The 25,731-nt window shown below is 37.3% G+C and overlaps 6 protein-coding genes and 1 pseudogene across 10 annotated transcripts; 4 read left to right on the forward strand and 3 right to left on the reverse strand.

The window, feature by feature from the left end:
- Window positions 1-349: 349 nt before the first annotated feature.
- On the reverse strand, window positions 350-4,798 carry LOC17884712. Of its 3 annotated transcripts, none has more exons than XM_023782099.1 (6): window positions 4,756-4,798; window positions 2,406-3,866; window positions 1,897-2,148; window positions 1,421-1,501; window positions 731-1,156; window positions 350-630 (listed from the first exon to the last, which is right to left on the reverse strand). In XM_023782099.1, the coding sequence occupies exons 2-6, from the start codon at window positions 3,513-3,515 to the stop codon at window positions 574-576; spliced, it is 1,926 nt and encodes a 641-aa protein (XP_023637867.1). In that variant the 5' UTR covers window positions 3,516-3,866; window positions 4,756-4,798; the 3' UTR covers window positions 350-573. The 3 variants fall into 3 exon arrangements, with proteins under 3 accessions (XP_023637867.1, XP_006290731.1, XP_023637868.1); XM_006290669.2 differs by lacking the exon at window positions 4,756-4,798 and adding an exon at window positions 4,560-4,749; XM_023782100.1 differs by lacking the exon at window positions 4,756-4,798 and having other exon boundaries at window positions 1,897-2,145; window positions 2,406-4,749.
- Window positions 4,799-5,209: 411 nt separating this feature from the next.
- Window positions 5,210-7,599, reverse strand: LOC17885443 (probable inactive shikimate kinase like 1, chloroplastic). The gene is made up of 10 exons (XM_006291470.2): window positions 7,319-7,599; window positions 7,046-7,086; window positions 6,890-6,944; window positions 6,721-6,793; window positions 6,269-6,356; window positions 6,086-6,168; window positions 5,872-5,971; window positions 5,710-5,788; window positions 5,559-5,623; window positions 5,210-5,474 (listed from the first exon to the last, which is right to left on the reverse strand). Exons 1-10 carry the CDS (start codon window positions 7,509-7,511, stop codon window positions 5,406-5,408), a joined length of 846 nt encoding a protein of 281 aa, XP_006291532.2. The 5' UTR covers window positions 7,512-7,599; the 3' UTR covers window positions 5,210-5,405.
- A 148-nt stretch (window positions 7,600-7,747) lies between these two features.
- Window positions 7,748-11,103, reverse strand: LOC17885309 (uncharacterized protein At2g33490). Of its 2 annotated transcripts, none has more exons than XM_023782153.1 (11): window positions 10,896-11,103; window positions 10,433-10,505; window positions 10,253-10,324; window positions 10,100-10,161; window positions 9,951-10,019; window positions 9,839-9,867; window positions 9,553-9,754; window positions 9,211-9,456; window positions 9,076-9,129; window positions 8,077-8,974; window positions 7,748-7,945 (listed from the first exon to the last, which is right to left on the reverse strand). In XM_023782153.1, exons 1-11 carry the CDS (start codon window positions 11,013-11,015, stop codon window positions 7,920-7,922), a joined length of 1,851 nt encoding a protein of 616 aa, XP_023637921.1. In that variant the 5' UTR covers window positions 11,016-11,103; the 3' UTR covers window positions 7,748-7,919. The 2 variants fall into 2 exon arrangements, with proteins under 2 accessions (XP_023637921.1, XP_023637922.1); XM_023782154.1 differs by having other exon boundaries at window positions 7,748-7,961.
- Window positions 11,104-12,521: 1,418 nt separating this feature from the next.
- On the forward strand, window positions 12,522-14,717 carry LOC17887034 (F-box/FBD/LRR-repeat protein At3g26920). The gene is given in 5 exon segments (XM_023783477.1): window positions 12,522-13,001; window positions 13,124-13,467; window positions 13,470-13,993; window positions 14,079-14,213; window positions 14,317-14,717. Coding segments are annotated over 5 exon segments (1,341 nt in total). The 5' UTR covers window positions 12,522-12,984; the 3' UTR covers window positions 14,638-14,717.
- An 81-nt stretch (window positions 14,718-14,798) lies between these two features.
- Window positions 14,799-16,495, forward strand: LOC17887519 (F-box/FBD/LRR-repeat protein At3g26920). The gene is made up of 4 exons (XM_023783319.1): window positions 14,799-14,888; window positions 15,001-15,868; window positions 15,942-16,076; window positions 16,127-16,495. The coding sequence occupies exons 1-4, from the start codon at window positions 14,878-14,880 to the stop codon at window positions 16,427-16,429; spliced, it is 1,317 nt and encodes a 438-aa protein (XP_023639087.1). The 5' UTR covers window positions 14,799-14,877; the 3' UTR covers window positions 16,430-16,495.
- Window positions 16,496-16,956: 461 nt separating this feature from the next.
- LOC17884697 lies at window positions 16,957-18,450 on the forward strand (annotated as a pseudogene).
- A 4,097-nt stretch (window positions 18,451-22,547) lies between these two features.
- Window positions 22,548-24,946, forward strand: LOC17886783 (F-box/LRR-repeat protein At3g26922). 2 transcript variants are annotated; one of them, XM_023782524.1, is made up of 4 exons: window positions 22,548-22,998; window positions 23,385-24,249; window positions 24,333-24,467; window positions 24,556-24,946. In XM_023782524.1, exons 1-4 carry the CDS (start codon window positions 22,964-22,966, stop codon window positions 24,883-24,885), a joined length of 1,365 nt encoding a protein of 454 aa, XP_023638292.1. In that variant the 5' UTR covers window positions 22,548-22,963; the 3' UTR covers window positions 24,886-24,946. The 2 variants fall into 2 exon arrangements, with proteins under 2 accessions (XP_023638292.1, XP_023638293.1); XM_023782525.1 differs by having other exon boundaries at window positions 22,549-22,974.
- Window positions 24,947-25,731: the final 785 nt, after the last annotated feature.

Here is a 25,731-nt window from a genome sequence, read left to right on the forward strand (position 1 = left end):
TTCTTCTTTTTTTGGAATGAAACTTATTTTTCTTTTCCTAAATCTCTATAAATAGAAGTTTGTTATTAATAGTTGAGACTCTCAACTTGAGAGGTATCTAATCATCCGAGACTAATCTATCCGTGGTTGACAAATAAGTTTTGGGACTAGACCTCGACATCGGACTGGAGCAGGGGTTTGGTCCGTCTTTGTTGTCCATCCAGACAAGAGTCGAAGAACATCTAATTTGGTATCATGTTGCTTCATCGTTAAACTAGTTGGATTACTCTTAAATCAATTGTGATTTGGACCATAGATTCTAGCTAATCCTAGACCCTTAATTACAATGTTATCGCCAATCACCAATATCAATATTAAACACTTTTGAAATGACTTTTTATTATTTTGTTTGTTTGTTTTTTTTTCGTTTTCTTGGAAAAGAAAACCCCATAATGGTAAACTGTACAAAGTAGGTCAGAGAGCCATTGTGACTATAAATTTTGTATGTACAGAAAAGTCCATATTGATTTCTTCTTGAACAAGGAAACCATAGAGCTTTTGTGTAACCATGAAGCCGAACCAGTTTAGTTCTTCTCAGTCGGTGATGTCGAAGTATCTTGGGTTTTCTGGGTAATGGTACTCCACATTCAACTGCAACACGAAGACAAACAATGGTTTTTACATCTCTCAACTAATTTTTTACTATTAGCAAAACGATGGTGAAGACTCAAAACACAAATCTTGTACTTACCTTTCCTTCATCAGAATCTGTGTGGCGTTGAGGAAACACAACTCTCAAATCATTGTACAGATAGAATCTCCTCTTCCCATCTGAATCCAAGTTTTTCTTTTGCCCTGTAGTTTCGGTTTCATCAGATTTCTTTGAAGCTTTCTTCGGTGACGGGCAAAGAAATCTCAGATGAAGAGCGTAGCGTAGAGCACCAGAACCACCGTTACATTCTTTAGACGGCTTTAAACAGCTTTTTCCACTTTCATGTAACTCGTCAAATTTCTCATCTTCTTCCACTGAATCTACTAGATCAGATCCTTCACAACTTTCTTTTTCCCCATGTTTAGAGTTTTCATTCACCAAGCTTTTGGCTTTTCTAGTGTTCTCTTCTGTTGCTTCACTAGTTGGATTAGATGATCCCAGAGTAACCTTTTGGCGCAAGAACGTCTGCATAATACCAAATGTTCAAAACTTCAATGTACATTACAACAGAACATGAACTAATGAGTTTAAAAGTGGAAATGGAAACTGCAACTTCAGCACGTTTTGCTTGAGACCTTATGCCTTCCTAGAAGCATAACAATTACTCTCCTGACTAGCAGATATACCCTCTATTACTCCCTAATGATTTAAGTTCTTGAACACAAAATCATTTCCTCTGCTTAAAATGAAAGAAATAGAATGATTGATATCTTTTATGATCGATGTTACCTTTGTGCCGGCTGGCATATCAGTTAAGTCATAGTTACAAAGGAAGGTGTGAAGAGGTGTTTTCTCAGGGTTACTAAGAACCTGCATAAGAGCAGTTCAATCATGAGTAACATGGTAACTTAGCCTGTTATTAGCACTGTCGGGATTAGAATTACACATTTATATGGGAAAATATAAAGTTCAAACAGATGTCATAATTTGCTAAAACTGAAAGACTAAATTGCCTTCTAGCAATCAGAAAAATCATCAGTAACTGCTAGAATTACTTCATAAGCACTACTCTATTTCAAATTCAGGGAGAGTTGCAGTTTTTAAACCACTAATTTGTCTTTCCATATCATTTACACAAGAAGACTGCGGTTATAATCTAGTGCAACCATCAAATGAGTTCTCAGCCCTACATTTATAATCCAATAACATCTATACAAAATGCAAAATTAATAGCACAAAAAATAAAATTAAGAGAAAGGAGATACCAGTTGAATCCGACCCTTCATGGGGATCCGCAGTTGGCTCTTCGAACTCTGAGCATCAGAGTTCATTTGACTTGTTTTCATTTTCTGGCCCCATAATTTGCTCAATTTAGATCCCCCTGCGAGATCTATGGAGGCATAGTATAGCAAGAAGCAATCATCACCGACACTAGTTACTGAGAATGGAAGCTTCTGTGATTTTGGAGAGATGTTTCCCCCAGCAATGCTAAGAACGGCAAGAAAACCATCAATCTTCTGTACATAAAAAGACAGAAGTCAAGAATCTAGATTACAAAACAGAAAGCAAAAAAAACTTAGTTCTGAGGTTATAGCTTTTGCATAAGCAGGGTGGTAAATCTATGAACAGTCGATTAGCCAGTTTTACCAATCCTCAATTTCTAAGGTTGCATATTTATTTTCATAAATAGGGACGAACACCAGTTAAAGAATGTAACTTTCTTATGAGCTATAACGTGAGGAGTCGTCAAAGTATCAGAGTTGAAGATGAAAACCTGATTTGTTGGTCCGCATGACAATCTTCCTGTCAATAGTGACTCCTCAAAAGAACCAACTAATGACCTCTGAATGGGGCGTCCACTCAAGCTTCTAACGAACCTTTTACATGGAGATGCCGGAGCTGATTCAGTACTTCTCTCCATTGAAAACGCTCTCCTAATGGCATATGCATCATCAAATAATCTCTGATCAATTCTTAATTCTGCTTCTTCACTGATATTCCTTAAATCTTCCAGTATCTTCCCATTTTGGCCAATTTTTACAGCTTTTATTCTCTCAGAAAACTTCGGACCAAGTGGTGACAGACAAAGCGGCGGTGAGACAGATATTTCCTTATCACAAGGTAATGGCTTATTGGATATGCCAGACGCTTCATATGGTGGGGAATATAAGCAAACCTCACCTTTGGTGGGTCGTCTGAGGTCTACAGAGTCAAGCACTGGACCATCAGTAAAGACCATGGACGAGAGTCTACCACTGTTTGAGGCATTCTTCCATTCCCAGCAACTAGATGTGGTTGAGGTCGTAGGAGTGGTAGAGAGATGTAACCTACTAGGGGTATTAGACTGACCAGAATAAGTAATTTGTTGGTGGTTACCACAGCTGATATCAAACAGGTCACCTCTAAATTTTACAGGGAAGAGAGTATTCAGGGGGGAGAGTACTCGTTTCCTGACTAACGCTCCACCAATATCTACTCCTGTAACTCCACCAATGGATGATAGAGAGTGATCAACAGCGATACTCGTTTCTTTGTTGTCCAGCAAGCTAGTTTCGCTTGAGGCAAAACCAACTATCCTTCTAGCTCCAGCTAGACTCGAACTAACCTTATTTGCAGCATAACTAGTCGATCCATGAGCACTCGATGAAGTAACAGCACGAGTGCCATGGAATCTACACGAATCATCTGTGAACTCCAGAGGCTCCAATGATGTTTTTCTATCAAATTCTCCAATGGAAGAGCAGATTCCTTCCTCACTTCCTCTGTTAACGCTATCTGAATCATCGGAAGTAGCATACACAGGCAGACTTTGCGAAAGGCTACAACTAGGAGCAGACAAAGCTTCCTGGGATTGTTCACTTGAAGCAGTCTGTGGTAGACCCATAACCAATGCTCAAAGGAAACTATCAAGTAAAAAGGTTCTGGTCACTTCTGAGAGAGAAGTCAGTTTCCAAACCCCTACTTATCAAGAAACTCCCTACAAACCACCAAATCCTTGAAAATAACAATAATGACTAGTGACTACCTCTATCTCTAGCAGAACAATAAATTAAAAATCTGGAACTAACTATGTATCAGTCACAGGCATCCACAACTCATGCATTGCTTGCCTACAGACCCGCATACAAGGAACCAAACACTTAACATTAATCCGACACTGGTTTATGGCAGTGCAGTCTGAAACTACATGAAATGCAAGGGTGACGGATACAGATTTCATCGCAGTTACCCTTTCCTGAAACAAATAAACCAGAGAAAGCTAAATCAATTACATATTGATTTCAGTAAGGACATACACCCAAAATTTTCCTACTAGACTCCTTAAGCTTAAGCATCCATATAGACAAAAAATATTGCATAAGTTTATTAACAAATGGTCAAAAGACTTTATGACTGATTCCAATCAAAAGAAGAAAGAAACGATCAAACAAATCATGATATTGAAACAATACAGCATTAGACCAAAATATTAATAAAACAAGTGTTTAAACTTTTAGGCAAGTGATCTCATACAATGCCACTGTTACCAGCTATTTCAACAAAATCAGTATTCAGAAGCAGCAAACTAAAATTTCATAAACCAAAAACAAATTCAATCTCAAATCCTCAAAAATTATAAGTTCAAAGTTTCCATCATCACTGAGAGAACACACACGTCTAAAAGAATGGCAAAGAAGTGAACCAAACATATCAATGATCACCAAGACCACAACAACATGCACATTTCACAAACACAATGAACCAGAGATTGCACGGATTAAACTTGTGATCAAATCAATCTGATCAACAAACACTGCAAAAAAATTTTAAAAAATTATCATCAAATACCCAGAAAACAAAGCAGCTCATCATAAACAACAACTCACGAAACTCTGATAAAACAAAACCACGAAAAAAAACAGATAAAAACCCCAATGAAAAGACGCACCGATGAAGCAATAAAAACATATCAGACGAACAAGTCCAAAATCTGATGAATCATTCACAGAATATATAAACCCTCTGGATCCAAAATTAGAAATCAAACGAAGAAGAGGATGAAGAAGAGACGAATCCAAAAGGTAAGAAGAGACAGATTCTTAAAAAAAAGGGGTGAGAGAAAGAATGAAGAAGCAAAGAGGTACCTCTCTCTCTCTCTTCTTCCCTTATCTCTCTCTCTCTTCTGTTTATAAAAAAATTAAAAATAAAAATAAAAACAAATCCCAATAAAACTCATCGCCATTAACACATCTCACACTTATTTTCTTAAGACATGAATTTTCGTATACTTTTATTACATTGTTATTAAAATCATTAATTAATCTAAAAAGCTTACCGTTTCTCATTTTTTTTACCGTTAATAATAACTCTAATGAACAGTAAAAATGGAGAAAACATAAATTGTTTTTTTTTTTAAAACGTCGAGAGACAAGAAAGCTGTTGGGAATTGGATGTGTTTTTTTTCTATTTTTATGCCCTTTTCACTTTTTTCCCAGTCTTATCCCTTAGTGGGCCATAATATCAAGGCCCACAAACTAGTGGATCAAATTGACAAAGCCCAGCACGTGATCGATCTCACGTGAGAGAGAAGACGACAAATGGCGATGATGATGATTCATTGATTCTCCACCACCCAAAGCTGATGAGCCTCTCTTGTATTACAAATGTCAGTGTCTGTAGTCCCCTTCATTAGTTGGAGAGTATAAAATAAATTTTTATGCAAAAAGCTACATTTGGTGTCGAGACTATATACTACATACAAGATAAATCCATATGAAATGAGAATAAGATCGACCTAGAAAGGTCGTGAAGCTTCTTCCATCATTTTCTTCACTCTCGTCAGCTTCTCAATTTCTTTCAGAACCTGATGAACGAACCATTGTTCATATAAACTTTTCACATTTGCGATCATAAGTCAAAATGGAAAAGAAAAAAAACAAAGACTTACCTCCAAAGCAATGTCTTCAGAAGTTACCGTTTCCAAGTCTTCAAATTCCAGCTTTGTGGCTATTTCTGTTTCCAAGTAAACAAAGCAGAATCAGTCGTATAATGAAAACTGTCAAGAATATTATTTGGCTTTAAGATCGATGGATTCTTACTTTCAAGGGAAATTGATGCATCTGCTGTTTCGTAACCCTTTCTTGATTTTTCGTAACTCGCTTTTAGTGTGTCAAACAACTGTGTTCATCCATCATGGTCAGTTTCTTTGTAATAACATAATAGAAACTTTAAGCAGTACAGAAGAATGGAAGAAGAAAAACCTTAGAAGAAGGTTCTGAATTGGATGAATCATCATCCCCTTTAGCAGCTATATCCAGAGGAACATCGATCCATATGGAGATCCCATGTCTCAGAAGTGAACTGTTCAAATGAGAACAGACATGAGAGAAATTAAAAAGATAGGAGCAGGTATGTATGTCCCCTGAAAGCTCGAAACTGATAGATAGAAACTACTGCAACTTATATTGAACATACAGATTTTTCACGCTCTGGACTGCACCATCTCCAACGCAAACTACAAGCCGACCCATAGATGATAGCTGTTTTAGCACTTCAGTCTGCAGAAACATGTTAGAGAGTCATTGCCAAAAACAATCATGTGGGCATTCAGATTCCTTTTGACTCAGTATCTTGTAACTGAAATCAATTAGCAGTTACCTCTGATTCTTGAAAAGCCTTCTCATCAGCTTCCTTTAAAGCTTGAGCGGACAAATTTCCACCAGCCGCCTCAGTGATCAAATTATCACTACACAATAAAAGTAAACAAAAAGTTAGGGCAATTAACTAATGTGAAAGGACTTGAGAACATTCAATGTGAAACTATCACGAGGAGAAGAAGAATAAAGTGGCAACCCTGTGCTATGGAGGTAAAGGACCAAACAGAGAGCTTAGAGTTTAAAGCTTAACACTAATGCTCGGATAAAGCTAAGAAACAGGATAATATAAGAAAGTCATACGTATTGCAAACTGGATTTCAACAAAGATAAGTACATATAAGTAAAAGAGAGAATGTCAGAGATTCTGGAAATTCTCAACAACTATAATGGTTCCAAAAAAACACAATAAAAGCACACTGAGGTTCTGATATGATGAACTTACAAGTGCTTTACCTATCAAAGTAGTAATATCGTAATGCCTCAGCCAAAAGCTTTCCCGTGTTCGTTTTAATGGGGTTATTAATCCCTGTTCCCGAGTAACAAAGCTCACAAAATCACATTTCTATCCATATGAAGTACATAGTTAGTTTAAAAATTGGGGGCGTAGCCAAGCCAGCCTTACCAACCAGAAATATTGAAGCTCCTTTTAGTTCAGGGGCTATGTCCATAGCTTTCCTCTGAGTTTCAGACGGAAATGGTTAAGAGATAATGAACTTGTGAAGTATAAAGCAAGCAAAGCTGGTAACATATGTAAGATAGTTCTAGTGAAAACTCTAACCTTTACAGCATCTATGGGTTCCGAATCAACAACACTGGTCCCTATGCAACAAACAATAAAATCGAAAAGATAAATTTAATCTCATAACTTCGTTTTCTCGTGCAGCCGTTACTCATTGCATCAATTCTAAGAAAGAATCAGGACAAAAAGCAACAAAATTTTAGACTAATTCAGCATTAGACATATCATCGAACACTTTGTTCACATATGCAATTGAAACTAAAGGTCTCGCACTAGACTTAGGCATCTCTCAACTAAGGTTTGAAAACTAACCGGTGAAGGCAGATTGATCGGCGAGACACAGAGACGGAGCTATGATACGTCTGTGAGAAGAAACGAGTCTAATAGAAGAAGAAGAAGACAGCAACGGCTTGCAGTAAGTAGTCGGAGCATGAGGATAGAGCAAGGGAAGAAGACGAGGGACGAGTCCAGATGAAGTTAAAGAAGCAGACGCAGAAATCTCCATTGACGACGACGAATGATCGGTCTCTTCCTCCTCCTCCTCCTCCTCCTCTAGTCCCAAGATATCTTTATCCTCTATCAAATAAACTCAACGGGATAATTTTCTTTTACCATTTTTTATCGCAAAAGTATATAAATCCATTAATAATTAGAGTTAATTAATTTTGTTTCATCGGCTTAATTTGGTATTAATATATGTACTTTGAAATTTTTGGAGATTTTATATTTTAAGGATTCGGATGTAATAAAGAAGAAAGGATTGAGAATGAAGAACAGAGGCTTCAGATTTACAATGGATTAAAAAGAAACCTAGAAACGAGATTAACCAACTAAAGAATAAATACATATTAAGGGACTTCTCTCTATATTCACTTATGGAAGATCTCTGAATTTTGTACAACCAGCGGCAGCTTCATCGTTCGATCAGCTTTCCTACTCCTGCATGATTAATAACCTAAGGAGGTGTTAAATAAATCCACAGCAAACTATAATAATGAATTATGAAATTCAATACATTTCAAGTTGTTTGCGTGTGTATTTTCAAAGTGTCATTCTAATTGATGTTTTACCTCTGATTTGACTGGTCTGAGCAACTCCCGTGGCTTGAGGAAGTGGCCGAGACAGGCTCATTGGTGTTAACGGTGGGGATGCTACTGCTACGCTACCATCGCTCCTTTCGACCGGCCGTTGAGAAACAGCTCTCTGGTTTCTTGAAGGTATAGAGTAGCTTCTAGGGATGACCAAGGGAGGAATCGGAAGCCGGGAGGCTACAATGTTGGTGGCGGATGGAGCAGCAACAGTGACGGTGTTTCTTTCTTGGTTCCATGCGGTTAGAGGTGCCGAGTGACCAACCAGACTCGGGGATTTCGCTCGTCTTGGAGGTGGTGGAAAGTGGCCTGGGGGCCTTGGAAGCTCGTGAAGCTCGTTGAGCCTCGGGGAAGAACCAGGAGGAGGTGAAGCTGTAGGGGAGACTCTTGGAGAAGATGATGGAAGAGGATGAGGCTGGAGCACTGGAGGAGTCGGGAGAGGACAAAACATGCCTGAGTAACTGTCCGCGGTGGTGATGGGTTTTGTTGAGGACGGTTTCAGTGGTCCAGAAAATGCATGTCTTCCTGCTGCTTGCAGTTGCTGATGATGATGCGTGTCTGTTGTAGCAGGGCGAGGGACCCGGCCGTATAGGTTGTTGTTTTCTGCGTCTTTCCCGCTTTTTATCGGCTCCAACGGAGATGAATGCCATATGTTTCCGGCACTGTGGTTTACTGGCCTCGGATTTAAAGCTTGGGAAGCTGGTTTAGGGTACCTTGACTCGTTTGGTGTTGGTAATACGTAGGCATTAGAAGATGGATTCGCCGGTCTCAACCTCTCTGATACATCAGGTTTTTTTTCTGGGAACAGCGGAGCTGAATGGCTGCTCAAATACTTATCGCGAGTTGAAACTGGATATTCTTCTCTATGATCAGCATATACCTTTCCAAGAGAAAAGTAAAATACTTATAACACTAGATTCTCATCAACCAGGTTAATAGCAGCTGAGAGCATTTGGTACACAAATATTGAAAAAAGCGTACCGCTGCTGGTCGTATTGCAGAAGGGCGAGGAAACGACAGGTCTGTATCATCCACCTAAATAAAAAGAGAGCAGCATAAGAAAAATCTTTATAGGTGATGTATGTATGTAACGTTTTACTGTCAAACTCAACTTACCTTCACTGAGCCCCCTGGTGTAGAGAGAGAAGCAGCTTCGACCTTCTGCTCATTTTTTCTGTAATCAAAACTCAGTTCTCCTTCTCTGTTCATGTATCGGCCATCACCATCATCATCATCCTCGCTAGCTTCCACTTCGTTCCCATGAACAGATAGATCACAATCAATGTGTTGATTCAGTGCAGCAACTTTTACACGACGCTCAACTGCCTCAAGCGATTTCAGTCCAGTGTGGAACAAATGCATCTACAAATAATTATAAGAAAGAAAGTCAGAAACACAAAAGACAAACACCAAAGTTCATTGAGAATTAAATAGACGAAATTTGAACACAAGATTTACCTGAGCAGTGTGGTGACGGACTGCTTGAGTAAGGAGGCTACGAGCTTGTCCTTCTTTAAGAGATTTCAATCGAAAGATGCACATTGTTGCTTCGTCATGAAACTCACTGTAGGCAGGTCGAGACTCAGGAGGAATATGTCTCTCTCCTTTACTACTTTTAGGCCTTCCTTTATCTTTCACTAGCGACATTTCAAACACAGTCCTGAAATGAAAACATTCAGGAGAAAATTATAAAACTTCATCTAAACTATAAAATGAAAACTTCAGTAGTGGAAAATTAACAAACCTCTTCTCATCACACTGTTGCTTCATATCCTGCTCATTTATGAAGATAAAAAAGATAAGTGGAAAAAAGTAAAAGCATTTGTTGATTACAAGAGTAGCAAATTGTGGTATACCTCAACAGTTCTGAGGTCCTTGAGAAGCGCCTCTGATGGCGATGTAATAGTTTTGAATATATGACTACGCTGAAGAAAAAAACACCTGACCAAGTAAGTTTTTTTTTCCAGAGCATTTGCGGAATTCATGTTTGCAACGAGCAACTTACATATGTATCAAGAAGTCTCTGAAGCTCAGACTGAACTTTACCTAGCATAAACAAGATTCTACCTACACAAGAAAAGAAAAAAAACAATGTTACACTACAGTATTATACACAGTAAAGTAAAATTATGTAAGTGCCTAAATCTTAAGCGCTTACTGCTTTCTTCGTCGTTATGAGGCGCAATTTGCTCCAAACAAGAACCCATTTCTCCCAGTGACTCAGAAAACTCTAAACTCCACCAAAGTATAACAACAGAGTGTAAGAATGGAATTTTTCTACAGAAACCTATTTGCATTGTGCATATGACAGACAACAATTGGATAGATGTTTCTTTACCGTAAGCACTATTAGCCGTGGCAGCTGCTGCAGCGAGTAGTCTATCATAACAATCTCGCATGTCTTGCATATCCTAAGAATCACAAAGAGAACAGTGTCTACAATGTTACTATCATAACATTCAAAACGAAAATGGAAAATTTCGATACAGTTAAAAGTCAAATTCAAATTACTAAATTACACAGTGCTTCTTCCATAGTAATTCATGAAGCTATGTGTTAGATATCATCTAAGTGATAAGATTTGCTACCAATCAAAAAGTTTCTAAATTTGGTCCATCACTCGTAATTTTCGTATAGAGCGATCAGCCGATCAAACATCGAGAAAACTCCAAAAATTAAACTAAACCATTCGCATAAACCCTACTAAAATCTCAACGATTCAGCGAAAACCCAAGTTCATGAGAACAATAAATTACAATAATTTTCCGAAATTAATGAAGTTAAGAGTAATTTTCTCTTACCTTCCCGGCACGAGCGAGTTCGTCAATTTGTGTTGTAGCCACAGTCTCTCCTTTATCCTTACCATCGACCTTATGCGAATGCGATGTTAACCTCCTTAACTTCTCAATCGAAGCTTTCATCTTTAGAATGAGATCAAATTCAAAAACCCTAATTTAAGAAATTTTCCTCAGTCAAAATTAACAAAAAACCTCTGCGGATCGAAATCTCCAAAAAGAAAGAAAGTGAGAAAGAGATGAATTGAAAGACTAAATCGGAGAAACAGAGAAGAGAAACAAAGAGTGAGATTCAAGTATCCTCAGATATGTTCAACGACATTGAAGAAGAAGAAGAAAGAAAAAAAAAAGTTTTCTTCTTTGTGAAAAGTTTTTGGTCAAAAAAAAACAGATCGGAAACAGAGAGAGACGGAGACGGAACCCAGATAACAGCATACAAAGGATATGATCCAACGGCGTCAAATCTCTGGTTGGATTTATACGAGGAGAGAAGTAAGACACGTGTCGAAATCGTAACGGATTATAAGGAAGAGTCAAAAGTCAAAGATTGATGACAGGGAAAGAAAGTGATTATCATTATTTGGGTTTGACCGCCAGTGGGAGGGTCAAACATCTCTTCCCTTTTTTTGACAAGTTATTAATTGTTTCTTTTGAATCCAAAACACACACAAAAACTATAGTAATAGTAGTAATATTTCAATTGCATTTAGATGTTTAATCATCCCTTTGAGTTTAATTAAAGTCCAAAAAAATATGTTGGTGGAAAAAAGAGAAGAACAAATTTAAAGCATCAAAATCTGTTTTAGATACAAATATCAAAGTAGTATATGCTTTATTGCTAGTTTTAGGGTTTAACACTCTTTCGATCTTTTTGTTACGTATGCAATTAACATGCTTCGATATTTTACAGCTTTATTGCTAGTTTTAGGGTTTAACACTCTTTGATCTTTTGTTGCGTACGCAATAAACATGTTTCGATATTTTACAGCTTTAACGGTTACTTCTTTTACATAGCTTCCGTGTATTCTTACACTTCATATTGAGAAAATAAGAAGAATCCAAAGATAATAACATAGTTTCCGCCGAAGAATCTGTTGACCAATTGACAAATTACAGATGCAGTTAAAAAGATTTATAGATCCAAAGATAATAACATAGTTTCCGCCGAAGAATCTGTTGACCAATTGACAAATTACAGATGCAGTTAAAAAGATTTATAGAATATATGTCGTGTAGCAATCGTGGTAGCTTAGTAACCGTAACTCATCTAAGTTCAAAGACAGAAGTAAAGATTTCCGAATCCGACAAAATTTAAATATGAAAAACTGGGTTTCACAAACTACGATAGACATGGTTTTCTGATATTTAATTAGCTTAATAAGAAAATCACTTTTTGAAAAGAAAATTGCTAAATTTGTATACAAAAATGTAAAAATTATATTAGCAAACTTCTAATGATCCATCAATACATAAAGTATATATAAACTAATTATAGTTTACTAGAAAGAAAATAGTCAGTAAGTATGATTTTAGAATTAAAGTTTTCAAATATCATATGATAATTAAATTATTTGAGTAAATGTTTGTATTTTCTTAACTCTATGATGTATGAGACTTTGACATAAAATTTTAGAATTAATCCATACTGTGATCCTCTTTGATCCACAAGTCGAGCATGTTGTCCTCTCCTCCGAGTTGGGTTACTTGAGTCAGGCCCAAACCAATAACCATATTCACAGTAACAAACCCCGGTTAATTACGATAATACCTTCTAAACCCGTGCATCGCACGTGAGCAGTCAGTATCACACTCATTCGAACCCTCCGGCTGTAACCACAGCTTTCCAATTCCGATCGATACCGACTTCTTGGTCCTTTCTCCCGAAGGCGGTGGCGATGGTGACGCTAAGGATTTAACCCGACAATGCGATTTGGGTTTGCGGTGAAGCTTTCTTGGTTGGATTATGCGCGGCTGAATCGGTATTACTCACCGCCGTCAATTTTCACAGTGTCGGAGTAGCTAGCACTCAATAGGATTCACCAGCAGATCTCTTCTTCTTGTTGATTTTTTTTTTGCGCAATTGTTGTCAACGACAATGATGATGAAACGATGGTATGTTTCTTCTGTGTGGGCTTATATTGTGGGTTTCTTTAATTTCTAAGTATGCGCTCTGCACAAACTAGCTTTAGTGTATTTCGTTTCTTGAATTTGGGGCTTTTTTTATATATATGTAGCAAAAGTTGTGGTCAAAGTTTGAGCAATGAGGATAGGGTCAGTGAGTTGCCTGAAGCTTTGCTTCTTCAGTTATTGTCTTTACTTCCAACAAAGAAAGTTGTAGCCATGAGTGTCTTGGCTAAACGATGGAGGTCTCTTTGGAAGATGGTACCGAGTCTTGAGTTTGATGATCGGGTGGTTTCAGATAATATCAGCAAGTGTTTGCTTTCACATCAAGCTCCCTTTCTACAGAGTTTGCGGCTCGATATGGATTCTAGTTATGAATTTTATATCCATCTTGGGATATTGGTAGGAATTGCGTTTGGACTCCATGTGCGTAAGTTAGAGCTCTACGTTTACGGTGTTGGGAGATTTTCAGATTTCCTAGAAGTTTCTTTAACTCTGAATCGCTAGAGACATTGACCCTTGGTCACTACATTCTTATAAATGTCCCTTCTCCGGTTCGTCTGAAGTCTCTTAGAACTCTACACCTTGACGGTGTGAGGTACAAAGACGATGAATCGGTTTTTAACCTTTTATCTAGTTGTATTAGCTTGGAGAATTTGGTGGTTCATCGATTGGAACAAACTGATGTGAAGATTTTCACTATTGCGGTTCCATCCTTGCAGAGGCTTACACTTTCTGCTGAAAATGATGATGAGGACTCGGTCTATGTGATAAATGCTTCTGCTTTGAAATACTTGGAGATTCAAGGCGTTTTAGCTGATGAGACTTGTCTGATCGAGAATACACCTGAGCTGCTGCAGGCAAGTTTGAGAGATAGACATTTTACTAGTTCGGATGGCCAAATCATTTCAGTCTTTGAGAACATTCTTAGATCCGTCACATCAGTCAAACGCCTTTCTCTGGAGATATCAGCACCCTCAGAGGTAAGCTTTCTTGCAATTGATTTAGTTTCATGTTGTTGCTATTAGTTATTACTTTGCATTTGTTCTAATATTGTCTCATACGTAGATCACGTTTCCTACTGGTAGTATCTTCTTCCAGCTGGTATTTTTGAAGCTATATACATTTGAGCCAGAGTGGTGGAATGTTCTTATGCTTATGCTTGATAGTTCACCTAATTTACAAGTCCTGAAGCTTATCAGCGTAAGCATTTGATTTTCAAGTTTATATTTAGATATAAATTCCAGTTCAGTTTCAAGGTTAGAGGATCTTATATACATTGTCTTTCCCCTCTCGTTGGTTTCAGATGGGGTTTCCGCGGGTAGATCCTGAGGCCCATATGAAATGGAATAAACCAAAACGTGTTCCCGAATGTTTGTTGCTCCATCTCGAGACATTAGTGTGGAAAGATTACGAAGGGAAAATAAAAGATGATAAAGAGGTTGCGAAATACATACTAAGGAATGCGAGTCACTTGAAAAAGGCAACTTTCTCCAATGCATATATTCGTCCTGAAAAGAGACTTGAGTCGTTGGATGAATTGAAGAATGTGGCCATGACTTCGAATTCATGCCAGCTTGTGTTCAAATGAGACTTGTATACACTGTTTTTAGAGTCTCTGTTATGACAAGTGTTATGTACTTATGTTAGTTTAACTTGTCTGGAATTTTAAGCTAACTTTTTTTATTACCTTATTTTTTTCCAAAATCCGGTTTTGTATCCAATCGAAATTAAATAATCTCTCACCGGGCCGAAAGTAAAATTGTGACAACGGCACCGCCTCGTCTTCCTACTCGTAACCCTAACTTACCCCGTAATTTTGCCTCCATCAGGAATTGGATCGCTCCATATCCAAGAGCTAGCGTCAATGGAACGAAGGTGTGTTTAATTTTGTATACGTGTGTTTTACTGTTGTCTCCCTTTTATGAAGCGTTTCTAGGGTTTTTCTTAACTATGCTCTTTTGCTATTTTTTGTTGTTGTTTTTGACAGCAAAAGCAGAGGTGAAAGTTTGAGAATCGGAGGTTATGTGAATGAAGATAGGATCAATGAGTTACCTGATGATTTGCTTCTGAAGATATTGTCATTACTTGCGACAAAAGATGTTATAACCATGAGTGTTTTGGCTAAACGATGGAGGTATCTTTGGATGATGGTGCCTAATCTAAAGTTCATTTACAATCCCGAAAATGGTCTAGAGAGGTTTTCAGATAATGTCCGTAGGTGTTTGCTTACTTATCAGGCTCCGGTTTTACAAAGCTTGCATCTCGATATCACTTTAATTAGTGAACCTCTCGATATCAGTTTAATTAGTGAACCTAGCATGGATATTGAAATATTGATGGAAACTATGTTTGGACTCCATGTGCGCGAGTTAGTATTCGAAGCTTACTCTATCGAGCCTTTCAAACTTCCTATAAGTTTGTATAACTGGGAAACACTAGAGACCTTGAAGCTTGGTAGTTCCATTCTTGTAGATGTCCCTTCTCCTGTTTTCATGAAGTCCCTTAGAACTCTACACCTTACCCATGTGGACTTCAAAGGGGATGAATCGGTTCTCAACCTGTTATGTGGCTGTTTTTGTCTTCAAAATTTGGTTGTTGATCGAATTGGATGTGATAATGTGGACACTTTCACTATTTCTGTGCCATCCTTACAGAGGCTAACAATTATTGTTAACGATTTTTATCTACCATATGTGATAAGTGCTCCTTCACTGAAATACTTGAAAATTGAAGGGGGTCTTCTTCTCAGGTCTCGTCTGATTGAGAATGCCCCTGATCTGGTTCATGCACTGAACAATATTCTGGCATCATTCGATTCATTCAAACTTCTTGCTTTGAAGATACCACCCTCGGAGGTAATTAGTTGAGTTACTTGTTGGTGCATTGTTTCCCTAGCTAGCTACTTATTAATATTACCTTCATGTATAGATAACATTTCCTACGGGTAGCATCTTTAATCAGTTGGTATGTTTGGAGTTGTGTACATATAGAGTTGGTTGGTGTAATCTACTTACGGCCATGCTTGATAGCTCTCCTAATTTACGAGTCCTCAAGCTCATCGGTGTAAGCATTGTAAAATTCATGTTTTCAGCTCTTTTTCCAGCTCTTTTTAGCTTGTTTCTCCTTGTTTGTCGCAGCAAAAGCAAGATTTTGAAGATTTTGTGTGGACTCAACCAAAGAATGTTCCTGAATGTTTGTTGCTCCACTTGGAAACATTCGTGTGGAGATTTTACAAAGGGAGACTAGAAGATGAGAAAGAGGTGGCGAAATACATCTTAAGGAACGCAAGTTGTTTGAAAAAAGCAGTTTTCTCCAAACTTTCAATTATTCCGGAAGAGAGAGTTGAGATAGTCAAAGAATTGGAACGTGTGGTCAGGGCTTCAAATACTTCAAACTTGAATATAATTATTAACTAGTCTTTGTGATCGCATGCAAGTTTTTAATTTCTATCATGCTGTGTCATTGGTTTCTATATATCGGTTTTAAATACAATGAATGCACATATGCGTCTTGAAAACAGACTTGATAGGTTGGAGGAATTGAAAAGTGATGTGGTCATGGCTTCGAATTCTGAACCATATGTCATATGTGTATTGTTAAGGACCCTAACTTAAAGGTTATATAATCTTGGCTTTGTGTTTATGCTTCTGAATATTCTATCTCTAGTCGTAACTTCTTGCCATTTGGAAGGATAGCTAAGAATGGTTTGATCGAAAAAAGGCACTCACACAATTTCTGACCAAGTGAACCAAAAATCAAATGGTGTAATATATGTTAACCGGTTTCCATGTTACAATTCATAAAACCGGTTCGATGTCAATTCATATAAGTTGACCAAATGGTAAAATCATTAGAGGTTTCAGTGCTCAAGAGTCTTACACATACATACACTATCTTCTGAAACCCTAGCTCTTCTACCTTAGTCGTACTCGTTGGGATGTCAATGAAACGAAGGTTAGTTTCGTTGTATGTTTTAAGATTTTATTAATTGTTAATCTCCAAACCTCGAAACGTAACTAAACTTGTTCATGTCTTTTGTTGTGGACCTTGTGGTGTTTAATTGGCAGCAAAAAAGTTAACGAGGGTATTAATCATCGAGATGTTGTGAAACAGGACAGGATCAGTGAGTTGCCTGAAGCTTTGATTCTGCATATAATGCGTCTGCTTCCTACAAGAGAGGCCATAGCCACGAGTGTTTTGTCTAAACAATGGAAGTCCCTTTGGACGATGCTGCCGAAACTCATGTTTGATTCTTACTATCACAGCCTTAAAGGCGGAACATTTTCAAAGAACGTCCGCAAGACTATGCTTTCTCACAAGGATCCATTTTTACAGAGTCTGCATTTTAAAGTTCGTTTAGAATCTTGATTGGAATAGCAATTTCCCGTAGTGTGCGTAAGCTGGTACTCCAAGTTCAACCTGTAAAATGGGTCAGAACCCCTGCAAGGTTGTATAGCTTTGAAAAACTAGAGACCTTGAAACTCAAGTATTTGGTTCTTATGGGTGTCCCTTCTTCAGTTTGTCTGAAATCCCTTAGAACTCTGCATCTTTACTATGTAGACTTCAGCGACAAAGAATCTTTTGTTAACCTCTTAGCCGGTTGTCCTAATCTTGAAAATCTGATGGTGCGTCGATATCCATACAACAATGTGGGGGCTTTTACTATTGCGGTGCCATCCTTACAAAGACTAACAATTTATGATTACAGTAAGGCGCGTGGAGGCTATGTGATAAATGTTCCTTCTTTGAAATACTTGAAGACTGAATTAGGAAGTCACTGTCCTATGTCTATCTAATGGAGAATGTGACTACCCTGGTGGAGGCACATATCATTGATGTCTCTGATATAAACATTGAGAACCTTTTGGGGTCTCTTACTTCAGTCAGACGTCTTATCTTGGATTTATCACCCTTGAAGGTAGAGTTTCAGGTTTTTAGTTGATATGTATTATATTTTGTTTATATGTTACTAATTAATACTGTCTCATGCATAGGCTAAGTTTCCCACCGGTAGCATCTTCCATCAGCTGGTACATTTGGAGCTACTTACACATGAATCAAATTACCCTTATGCTTGAGAGTTCTCCTAATCTGCAAACCCTCAAGCTCAGTAGGTTTGATGATCTCAGTAATAACATGCATTGCATGTGTTTGGTCTCAGCAACTGGGTTGGAGAGAAGGCTCCCCGTGGAATCAACCAAAGAATGTTCCTGAATGTTTGTTGTTTCATCTTGATACATTCATGTTGGAAGGTTATTATAAATGGAAACGAGACGAGATTGAAGTGGCGAAATATTTACTAAGTAACAAAAATCGTTTGAAGAGAGCAATTTTCTCCTATGAATTCGTGGACGATCCTAAAGAGAAAGCTGAGCTGGTCGAGGATTTGAATAGTGTGGTCTGGGCTTCAAAGTCATGCCAGCTTCTGGTCAAATGAAAATTATATATTAGGGATATATAACTTTATCACTTTTAGTTATTATGCTTTTTGTTCAACCCGTTTCTAGGAATATGTAACTCAATTCTACAAGTTTTATCTCAAGGAACAAGATTTACATATGGATTTAGTTAGCAACTCAGAAGCATGAACCCACTTGTATGCTTTAAAATACAAACAAAGCTTTAAGAATGTGATGTTGAGATTTCTTGTATTTGTTCAATGCATAAAGAAATTCTACAAAAAAAATCTGAAACGCATTGGTTTTGTTAATAACTTGAAAAGAACAGAGACTTGAACAAGAGAGAGAGACACGAGATATTGAATGTGAAACTTCTTGTTTTGTTAAGTCATTACACACACTTATATATAATCACAAGGTCGTAATCTCTAAAACAAGACCATTTTGTATACATTCCTCTTTGTAGTATGCTGGAATCAAGACTCACAGTCCGGAGGGAAGGAGAGTTGGGACAAGAATTAATGTCGTGCCCTCCACGAAACCAAAAATTACCTCTATGAATAATAACAAGTTACCTCTATGAATACTCATATCAATCGCAAATCCATGCAAAACCCTAAAGAGATGATAAGAAAAGATAAATCAAAGAGAAGAAAGCGATGAACAATAATGATCGATCACTTCTTGATATATATATACAGAGAGAGGGGAAGCAAAACCCAAAACCTGAGCCGGTTTAGGGTTCCGAAGAGATCCTACGGCTGTTAATTGTTTATGTGCAAGAACTCAACGGTGAAGATGTAATAACACAATAATAACAGCTTAATTAATATGAATTACTGATCAGAAAAAAAAACTCATACGCTGCTTCAAAACCTCTCTCGCCAGAAAAATCTTAACGTCGGCATACAATAACAAACTGATCAGGTTTTAGTTATACAGCTATTTTAAGAGTTGAGCTGAGTACAAATTTAGTTACTCTAGTTGAGTGGCACAATGAAATTAGAACTAAAACTAGCTATAAGATAAAATATATGATTAGGAAAAAAATATAAAATGAAAATTGACAATTCTTTAATAAAAGTGTTAAACACTATTATATATCAGGAAGAGCAAAAACAAAACAAAAAACTCTTATTAGGATAAATGAAAATAAATATATTAAAAATTAGTTAGTCTAGTTAAGTGGCGGAAATTAAGACTAAACTTAGTAACTACATGATAAAATATATGATGTAAAATTATATAATTAAAATACAAAGTGAAAATTCAGTTGACATAATTACTGAATTGTGTAATATATAGCCTAATTCAATAAAATAAAAAAACTATCAGCCGAATTTTAATAATAAATGAACAAGAAAAAATAATATAAGTAAGGTGTTAAAAAAAAAGTAATTGGTCCAATTGAGTTCGGCCCATGAGATCATATTGAGCTCAAGCGGAACCGACTCGTTATCCATCCACTACCAGAAGCGGGAAGTATTCGCTGCTCTGTGAAACCAGCCTCACGCAATGTCCTCCGCTCTAAGAACCACGTGACCCGAGCCTTCGCTCGAAACACGAAGCACATCTCCTGACTTGGATCGGGCGAGTCAGTGAAAATCCAGCCTAAACTCTACCACGTGGACCAAACGAACGTTCCAATTACTTGTTTGCTCTCACTTGAGTCACAAGCCCTCGCTACAGAGCTCAGCGAACATTACCTCTTCTCTCTTCATATATAAATCACTCTTTGTATTTCACATTTTCCGATGTGGGACTTTTTGTGTAGTAATTTCTATTTATTAGTTAATTAAATCTATATACTGTATGTTATATAGTGTGATGGTGATACTATTTTGGGATTTTGAGATTTTGATATTTGATATAAGCTACATCCCTTTGGTGTTTGGTATAAGCGATTCAGAAATAAGAAGCTAATAAGGCCTACGAATTGCCAAAAAAACAGAGCAGTCTTGATTTGGCTAAAAAAACAGAGTAGTCTTGATTTACTTGGTACAAAAGTAAAGATTGTAAAGAAGTACCACATTTAAAGTACTACATATGTTTTGGATATTTAGTTCTTAGTATGGCTTTTGGTTGACCATTTGAAGATGCAAAATTCCTAACACTAGCTATATATATAGTTGGGTTCTGTAAAAACGTTTTGTTTGGAGAAAAGCTTTAGAGTTTAGAGCCAGCACCTCCAAACCTAACGTTAAGAGATAATTTTGGGAAACTTCAAACTTGATGGTTATCATTAAATAAGGAGATAAATTGGTACTAGATACAAAAGATGAGGAAATCGAAGAGATTACTAATCAATGAGAAGAGAATAACAAGAAGGAGATACGAAGAGTTGAGTCAAGAAGAGTATACGAAGAGTTGAGTCAAGAGAGATACGAAGAGTCGAATCAAGAGAGATACGAAGAGTTGAGTCAAGAGAGTAATAACTCTCAAGAGAGTATATATATCTAATTATATACATTGTGCTTCTCCCTCGTTGATCTCAGAAGGTTTATAGGAGGGAAGATCCTGATGAGGTCTATATGAAATGGAAGAAACCAACATATGTTCCTGAATGTTTGTTGCTCCATCTCGAGACGTTGGTGTGGAAATTTTACCAAGGGGAAATAAAAGATGATAAAGAGATTGCGAAATACATCCTAAGGAATGCGAGTTGTTTGAAAAAGGCAAGTTTCTACAATGCATATGTTCGTCCTAGGAGACTTAAGTGGGTGAATCAACTGAAGAATGTGGCCATGGCCTCGAGTTCATGCCAGCTTGTGTTCAAAGAAGCTGATATCACATCCGACTCTTACTCACTCGGTTCTAGAGGACATTGATTTAATAAGATGTTGAGTTGAACCACATCCATCTCTTACTTCACTCGGTTCTAGAGGACATTGGTTTAATAAGATGTTAAGTTGAACTCTATCGCCATGTATTATTTAAGGTTGAAATTTTTGGGCTTGTGATCTTTACTTTCTTAACCACATTATTAAGATTTGGAAAACATAATATGTTTGTTAAATGAAAATAAGAATGGTAAAAACTGAGGAGTCTCAATTTCTGACCAAGCAGACCCAAGATCTCTGATTTGGTTGAAATTTTGATTTGGTAACATATACAGACTGTTCTTACTTATTATGCAAGGAAGCTCTTCCACTGAAAAAGTCCAAATTTGTTCCTACAAAAGTCGTACCTTGAATATGGTTTAAGTAAAAGACTTTTAATGGATACGAGAATTTTATTAGAGTTTTTGCCTTTAAAGTTTTATTAGATTTATATATACTTTGAATGATAAATGTTCCTTCTTTGAAATACTTGAAGACTGAAATAGGGAATCACTGTCCTAGGTCTATTCTAATGAAGAATGTGACTACCCTGGTAGAGGCACATATCATTGATGTCTCTGATATAAACATTGAAAACCTTTTGGGGTCTCTTACTTCAGTCAGACGTCTTATCTTGGATTTATCACCCTTGAAGGTAGAGTTTCAGGTTTTTAGTTGATATGTATTATATTTTGTTTATATGTTACTAATTAATACTGTCTCATGCATAGGCTAAGTTTCCCACCGGTAGCATCTTCCATCAGCTGGTACATTTGGAGCTACTTACACATGAATCAAATTACCCTTATGCTTGAGAGTTCTCCTAATCTGCAAGCCCTCAAGCTCATTAATGTAAGCAATGTTTCATTTGTCAACAGTTTTTTGTTTAGTAGGTTTGAGGATCTTAATAATAACATATATTTCATGTGTTACGCTCTCATTTTGATCACAGCGACTGGGTTGGAGAGAAGTCTTTCCTGCTTGTTAGCGAGAGTCTTATATAACTTTTAGTTACTATGCTTTTTGTTCAACCAGTTTCTAATAATATGTTTTGGATCTTTTGATATGGTGAGATGGTGATACAATTTTGGGGGTTTGAGATTTGATATAAGCTATATATCCCTTTGGCGTTTGGTACAAGAGATTCAGAAATAAGAAGCTACAGCCTATGATTTGCTAAAAACAGAGCAGTCTTTATTTGGCTAAAAACAGAGCAGTCTTGATTTTTAGTTCATACATATTGGTTTTAGATGTTGAGTTATATAGTATGGCACTATGTTTTTAAACGGTTCAAAATTCTGAACTTCTTTTAATGTATTGTTGACTGTTGAGGGTTACACAATCTTGGGTTTTGTGCTTTATGCATCATTGCGTTGTGGAAACATTCTTGTAAACATCTAGACTCTAGAGGTAAACAGTACTATCTATGTTGCCAAACAACAATTTTCACTTTAAGAGGCAGAGAAGGCTCCTCCTCTCAGAAACCCTAACATCCGCCGAATAGTTCTGGCTTCAATCTCTTCTTCCGCCGCCATACTCGACGGGTGAAGCGGCCAGCAGGAGGAATTAGGTCTTTCTCTACGGAAAAGAACTATCTTTTAAAGCGTTTGGCTGCGTCTGCGTTCGAAGGTTGAAACAGCGTTTTGTAATGCGAAAGCACTAAGAAAGCAATAAGTTACCTGTGCGAGCTCTCCACTTCAGTTCGTCCTCAATTTCATACTCATCCTTGACAATGAAACGATGGTATATTTTTACGACCCGTTCTAGGTTTGTTTTCTTTTGTGTTGTGCGTCGCTCTTTGCATCTACCTCTTAAACTGTTTAGTTCCAAACCAAATAAAGTCATCATTTTTGTCATTCTCTTTTTTGGGTATTTGAAAGTTTCATCCTTTAGAGTTCCAAACCAAACTCTCTGCATCTCTCTCTTATGAACCGTTCTGAGAGTTTTCTTAAATTGCTAGTGCCAGACTATTGAATTCATCCTTTTTTATTTTTGTTCTTTTGGGTATTTGAAAGTTTCATCTTTTTGAGTTCCAAACCAAACTCTCTGCATCTCTCTTTTATGAACCGTTCTGAGGGTTCTCTTAAATTGCCAGTTCCAAACTGATAAAGTCATCATTTTTTGTTTGTCTTGTTCTTTTGGGTATTTGAAAGTGTGAGAATTGGAGGTGCTGAGAATGAGGACAGGATCAGTGACTTGCCTGAAGCTCTGCTTCTGCAGATATTGTCTTTACTTCCAGTAAAAGATGTTGTAGCCACTAGTGTATTGTCTAAACCATGGAGGTCTCTCTGGAAGCTGGTGCCCAAACTCAAGTTTGATTATGAAAACAATCAAAGTGAACACGAGACATACTCAGAGATTGTTAGCAGGCTTTTGCTTTCCAATAAAGCTCCGGTTCTAGAGAGTTTGCATCTCGATTTTGAGAATGGCAAGTGTCGTTCTGTGGATGTTGGAATGTGGATTGGAATTGCGTACGCACGCCGTGTGCGTGAGTTGGTACTCCATGTTATATCTAAGAAAAGGTCTTTCAAATTTCCTACAAGCTTGTATAACTGTGATACTCTAGAGAGCTTGACACTCAGGAGTTGGGTCCTCGTTGATGTCCCTTCTCCGGTTTGTCTCAAGTCTCTTAGAACTCTGCGTCTTGAGTGTGTGGAGTACCAAGACGAAGAAACATTTGTTAACCTTTTATCTGGCTGCCCTAAACTTGAAAATCTGGATGTAAATCGAGGAGATCAACTGGATGTGGCGACTTTCACAATTGCCATGCCATCTTTACAGAGACTAACAATTCGAGATTATTCTGATGCACAAGAGTGTGGTGGCTATGTAATCAATGCTCCTTCTTTGAAATACTTGCTAATTTATGGCCTAAAGTCTCTTGAGTTTTGTCTGATCGAGAATGCGCCGGAGTTGGTGGAGGCAACTATTATGGATGTGTCTGAGATAATCACTGAGAGGCTTCTGGAATCTTTCACTTCTGTCAAACGTCTTTCCTTGGCTTTATCCCCCTTGGAGGTAAGTTTTTCTTGCAAGGAATTGTGTACTTGTCTGTTAATTATCACACTGTTTATTGTGCTAATATTGGCGCATGTGTATAGATTAAGTTTCCTACTGGTAGCATCTTCTATCAGTTGGTATCTTTGGAGCTATATACACATAAACCAGAGTGGTGGAATCTACTTGTGCTCATGCTCGATAGCTCTCCTAAATTGCAAATCCTCAAGCTCATTGGTGTAAGCAATGTTCAGCTCTCAGAAATATTTGCAAGTTGGTTTTAAATTTTGCTATCGATCTAATAATAGTGTACATTGTGTTTGTTAGTCTCAGAGACGGTCTTGTAAAAATTATCATTCAGCCTTTAGGAATTGGAATCAACCAAAGAATGTTCCTGGATGTTTGTTGTTTCATCTCGGTTCATTCATGTGGAAAGGCTGCAACAGGCTAGGAGAAGATGAAAGAGAGGTGGCGAAATACATCCTAAGAAACACTAATCGTTTGAAGAGAGCAACTTTCTCCAGAATAATCTATGAAGAGAACAGTTCTCTAGACATGGCTGAGATGGTTGAGATGAGGAAGGATTTGGAAAGTGTGGTCAGGGCTTCAAATTCATGTCAGCTTGTATTCGAATGTAAGAAAGATAGTCTTATGTAACTTTTTATTATGATGATGTTCAGTTGGGCGTACTGAGTTCTAGTATGGCCTTTGTTTGACCCTTTTTGATTATCCAAAATTCCAAACATTATTATGTATTTGTTGGAAATTGTAATTGATGAATGTTACTTTGTACGTTTGCTTGTGGGAAATCATGGAATCGACCAGAAAAAGTTGCTGAATGTTTATTGCGGAACCTCGAGACATTTGTCTGGAAATTCTATGAATGGAAACGAGAAGGTGAGAATGAAGTGGTGAAATATATTCTAAGTAACTCGATTCGTTTAAAAATAGCAACTTTTTCCTCAAAATCCATCGATCGTAAAAAGAGAGATGAGATGGCCGAGGATTTAAATAGTGTGGTCAGGGCTTCAGATTCATGCAAGCTTATGTTTCAATGAAACCTATTAAGCACCTATGCTTCTTGTGTTAAACCTAATTAATTATATCTGTTTTACCTGTTAAGAATCGGCAACAGCTCTTTATCTTCTTCGTTATTTGTTTTCTACTCTCTGTTTCCATAAAGCAGACCGAATATAAAATCAGATATGTCATAAGAACATGGCTTCGTTGAATTGAAGTCATGCCAGCTTATGTTCAGAGAAACTTATACCACACGTAAGGACTAAGGATTACAAGTTCTGAATTGTGTGTAATTTAAAGGTTGGGTTTGTGAATTGGGAAGAATATATAGATTCTGAAAACTTTTTGATGAGTCAGAGACTACGAATGGCTAACAGGGGAGCTACTAGCTTTGATTGTTGTAAAAGCTTTGGTGAACAGAACAAGAACAGAGTAACCGGTTTTGTTCACTTAGCTTAGCTACTGCATCAGGTGCAGTCACAA

This window comes from Capsella rubella, unplaced genomic scaffold (genome assembly GCF_000375325.1).
Source record: "Capsella rubella cultivar Monte Gargano unplaced genomic scaffold, Caprub1_0 scaffold_5, whole genome shotgun sequence".
NCBI classification, from domain to species: Eukaryota; Viridiplantae; Streptophyta; class Magnoliopsida; order Brassicales; family Brassicaceae; genus Capsella; species Capsella rubella.

What these genes read in the sequence shown, in the direction of transcription:
- LOC17884712 (XM_023782099.1), bottom strand. Translation starts at nt 3,515, where the DNA reads ATGGGTCTACCACAGACTGCTTCAAGTGAACAATCCCAGGAAGCTTTG. An exon ending in ATATGCCAGCCGGCACAAAG is followed by an intron (nt 1,157 to 1,420) that starts GTAACATCGATC and finishes GGTATTATGCAG; the next exon opens with ACGTTCTTGCGCCAAAAGGT. An exon ending in CAGATTCTGATGAAGGAAAG is followed by an intron (nt 631 to 730) that starts GTAAGTACAAGA and finishes TTCGTGTTGCAG; the next exon opens with TTGAATGTGGAGTACCATTA.
- LOC17885443 (XM_006291470.2), bottom strand. Translation starts at nt 7,511, where the DNA reads ATGGAGATTTCTGCGTCTGCTTCTTTAACTTCATCTGGACTCGTCCCT. An exon ending in CGATATTACTACTTTGATAG is followed by an intron (nt 6,357 to 6,720) that starts GTAAAGCACTTG and finishes TTTATTGTGTAG; the next exon opens with TGATAATTTGATCACTGAGG. An exon ending in ATTCAGAACCTTCTTCTAAG is followed by an intron (nt 5,789 to 5,871) that starts GTTTTTCTTCTT and finishes GGATGAACACAG; the next exon opens with TTGTTTGACACACTAAAAGC.
- LOC17885309 (XM_023782153.1), bottom strand. Translation starts at nt 11,015, where the DNA reads ATGAAAGCTTCGATTGAGAAGTTAAGGAGGTTAACATCGCATTCGCAT. An exon ending in CACGGCTAATAGTGCTTACG is followed by an intron (nt 10,325 to 10,432) that starts GTAAAGAAACAT and finishes GGTGGAGTTTAG; the next exon opens with AGTTTTCTGAGTCACTGGGA. An exon ending in CTGCAATACGACCAGCAGCG is followed by an intron (nt 8,975 to 9,075) that starts GTACGCTTTTTT and finishes TCTCTTGGAAAG; the next exon opens with GTATATGCTGATCATAGAGA.
- LOC17887519 (XM_023783319.1), top strand. An exon ending in TGAAGATACCACCCTCGGAG is followed by an intron (nt 15,869 to 15,941) that starts GTAATTAGTTGA and finishes CTTCATGTATAG; the next exon opens with ATAACATTTCCTACGGGTAG. An exon ending in GAGTCCTCAAGCTCATCGGT is followed by an intron (nt 16,077 to 16,126) that starts GTAAGCATTGTA and finishes AGCTCTTTTTAG; the next exon opens with CTTGTTTCTCCTTGTTTGTC.
- LOC17886783 (XM_023782524.1), top strand. Translation starts at nt 22,964, where the DNA reads ATGAAACGATGGTATATTTTTACGACCCGTTCTAG. An exon ending in TGGCTTTATCCCCCTTGGAG is followed by an intron (nt 24,250 to 24,332) that starts GTAAGTTTTTCT and finishes GCATGTGTATAG; the next exon opens with ATTAAGTTTCCTACTGGTAG. An exon ending in AAATCCTCAAGCTCATTGGT is followed by an intron (nt 24,468 to 24,555) that starts GTAAGCAATGTT and finishes TGTGTTTGTTAG; the next exon opens with TCTCAGAGACGGTCTTGTAA.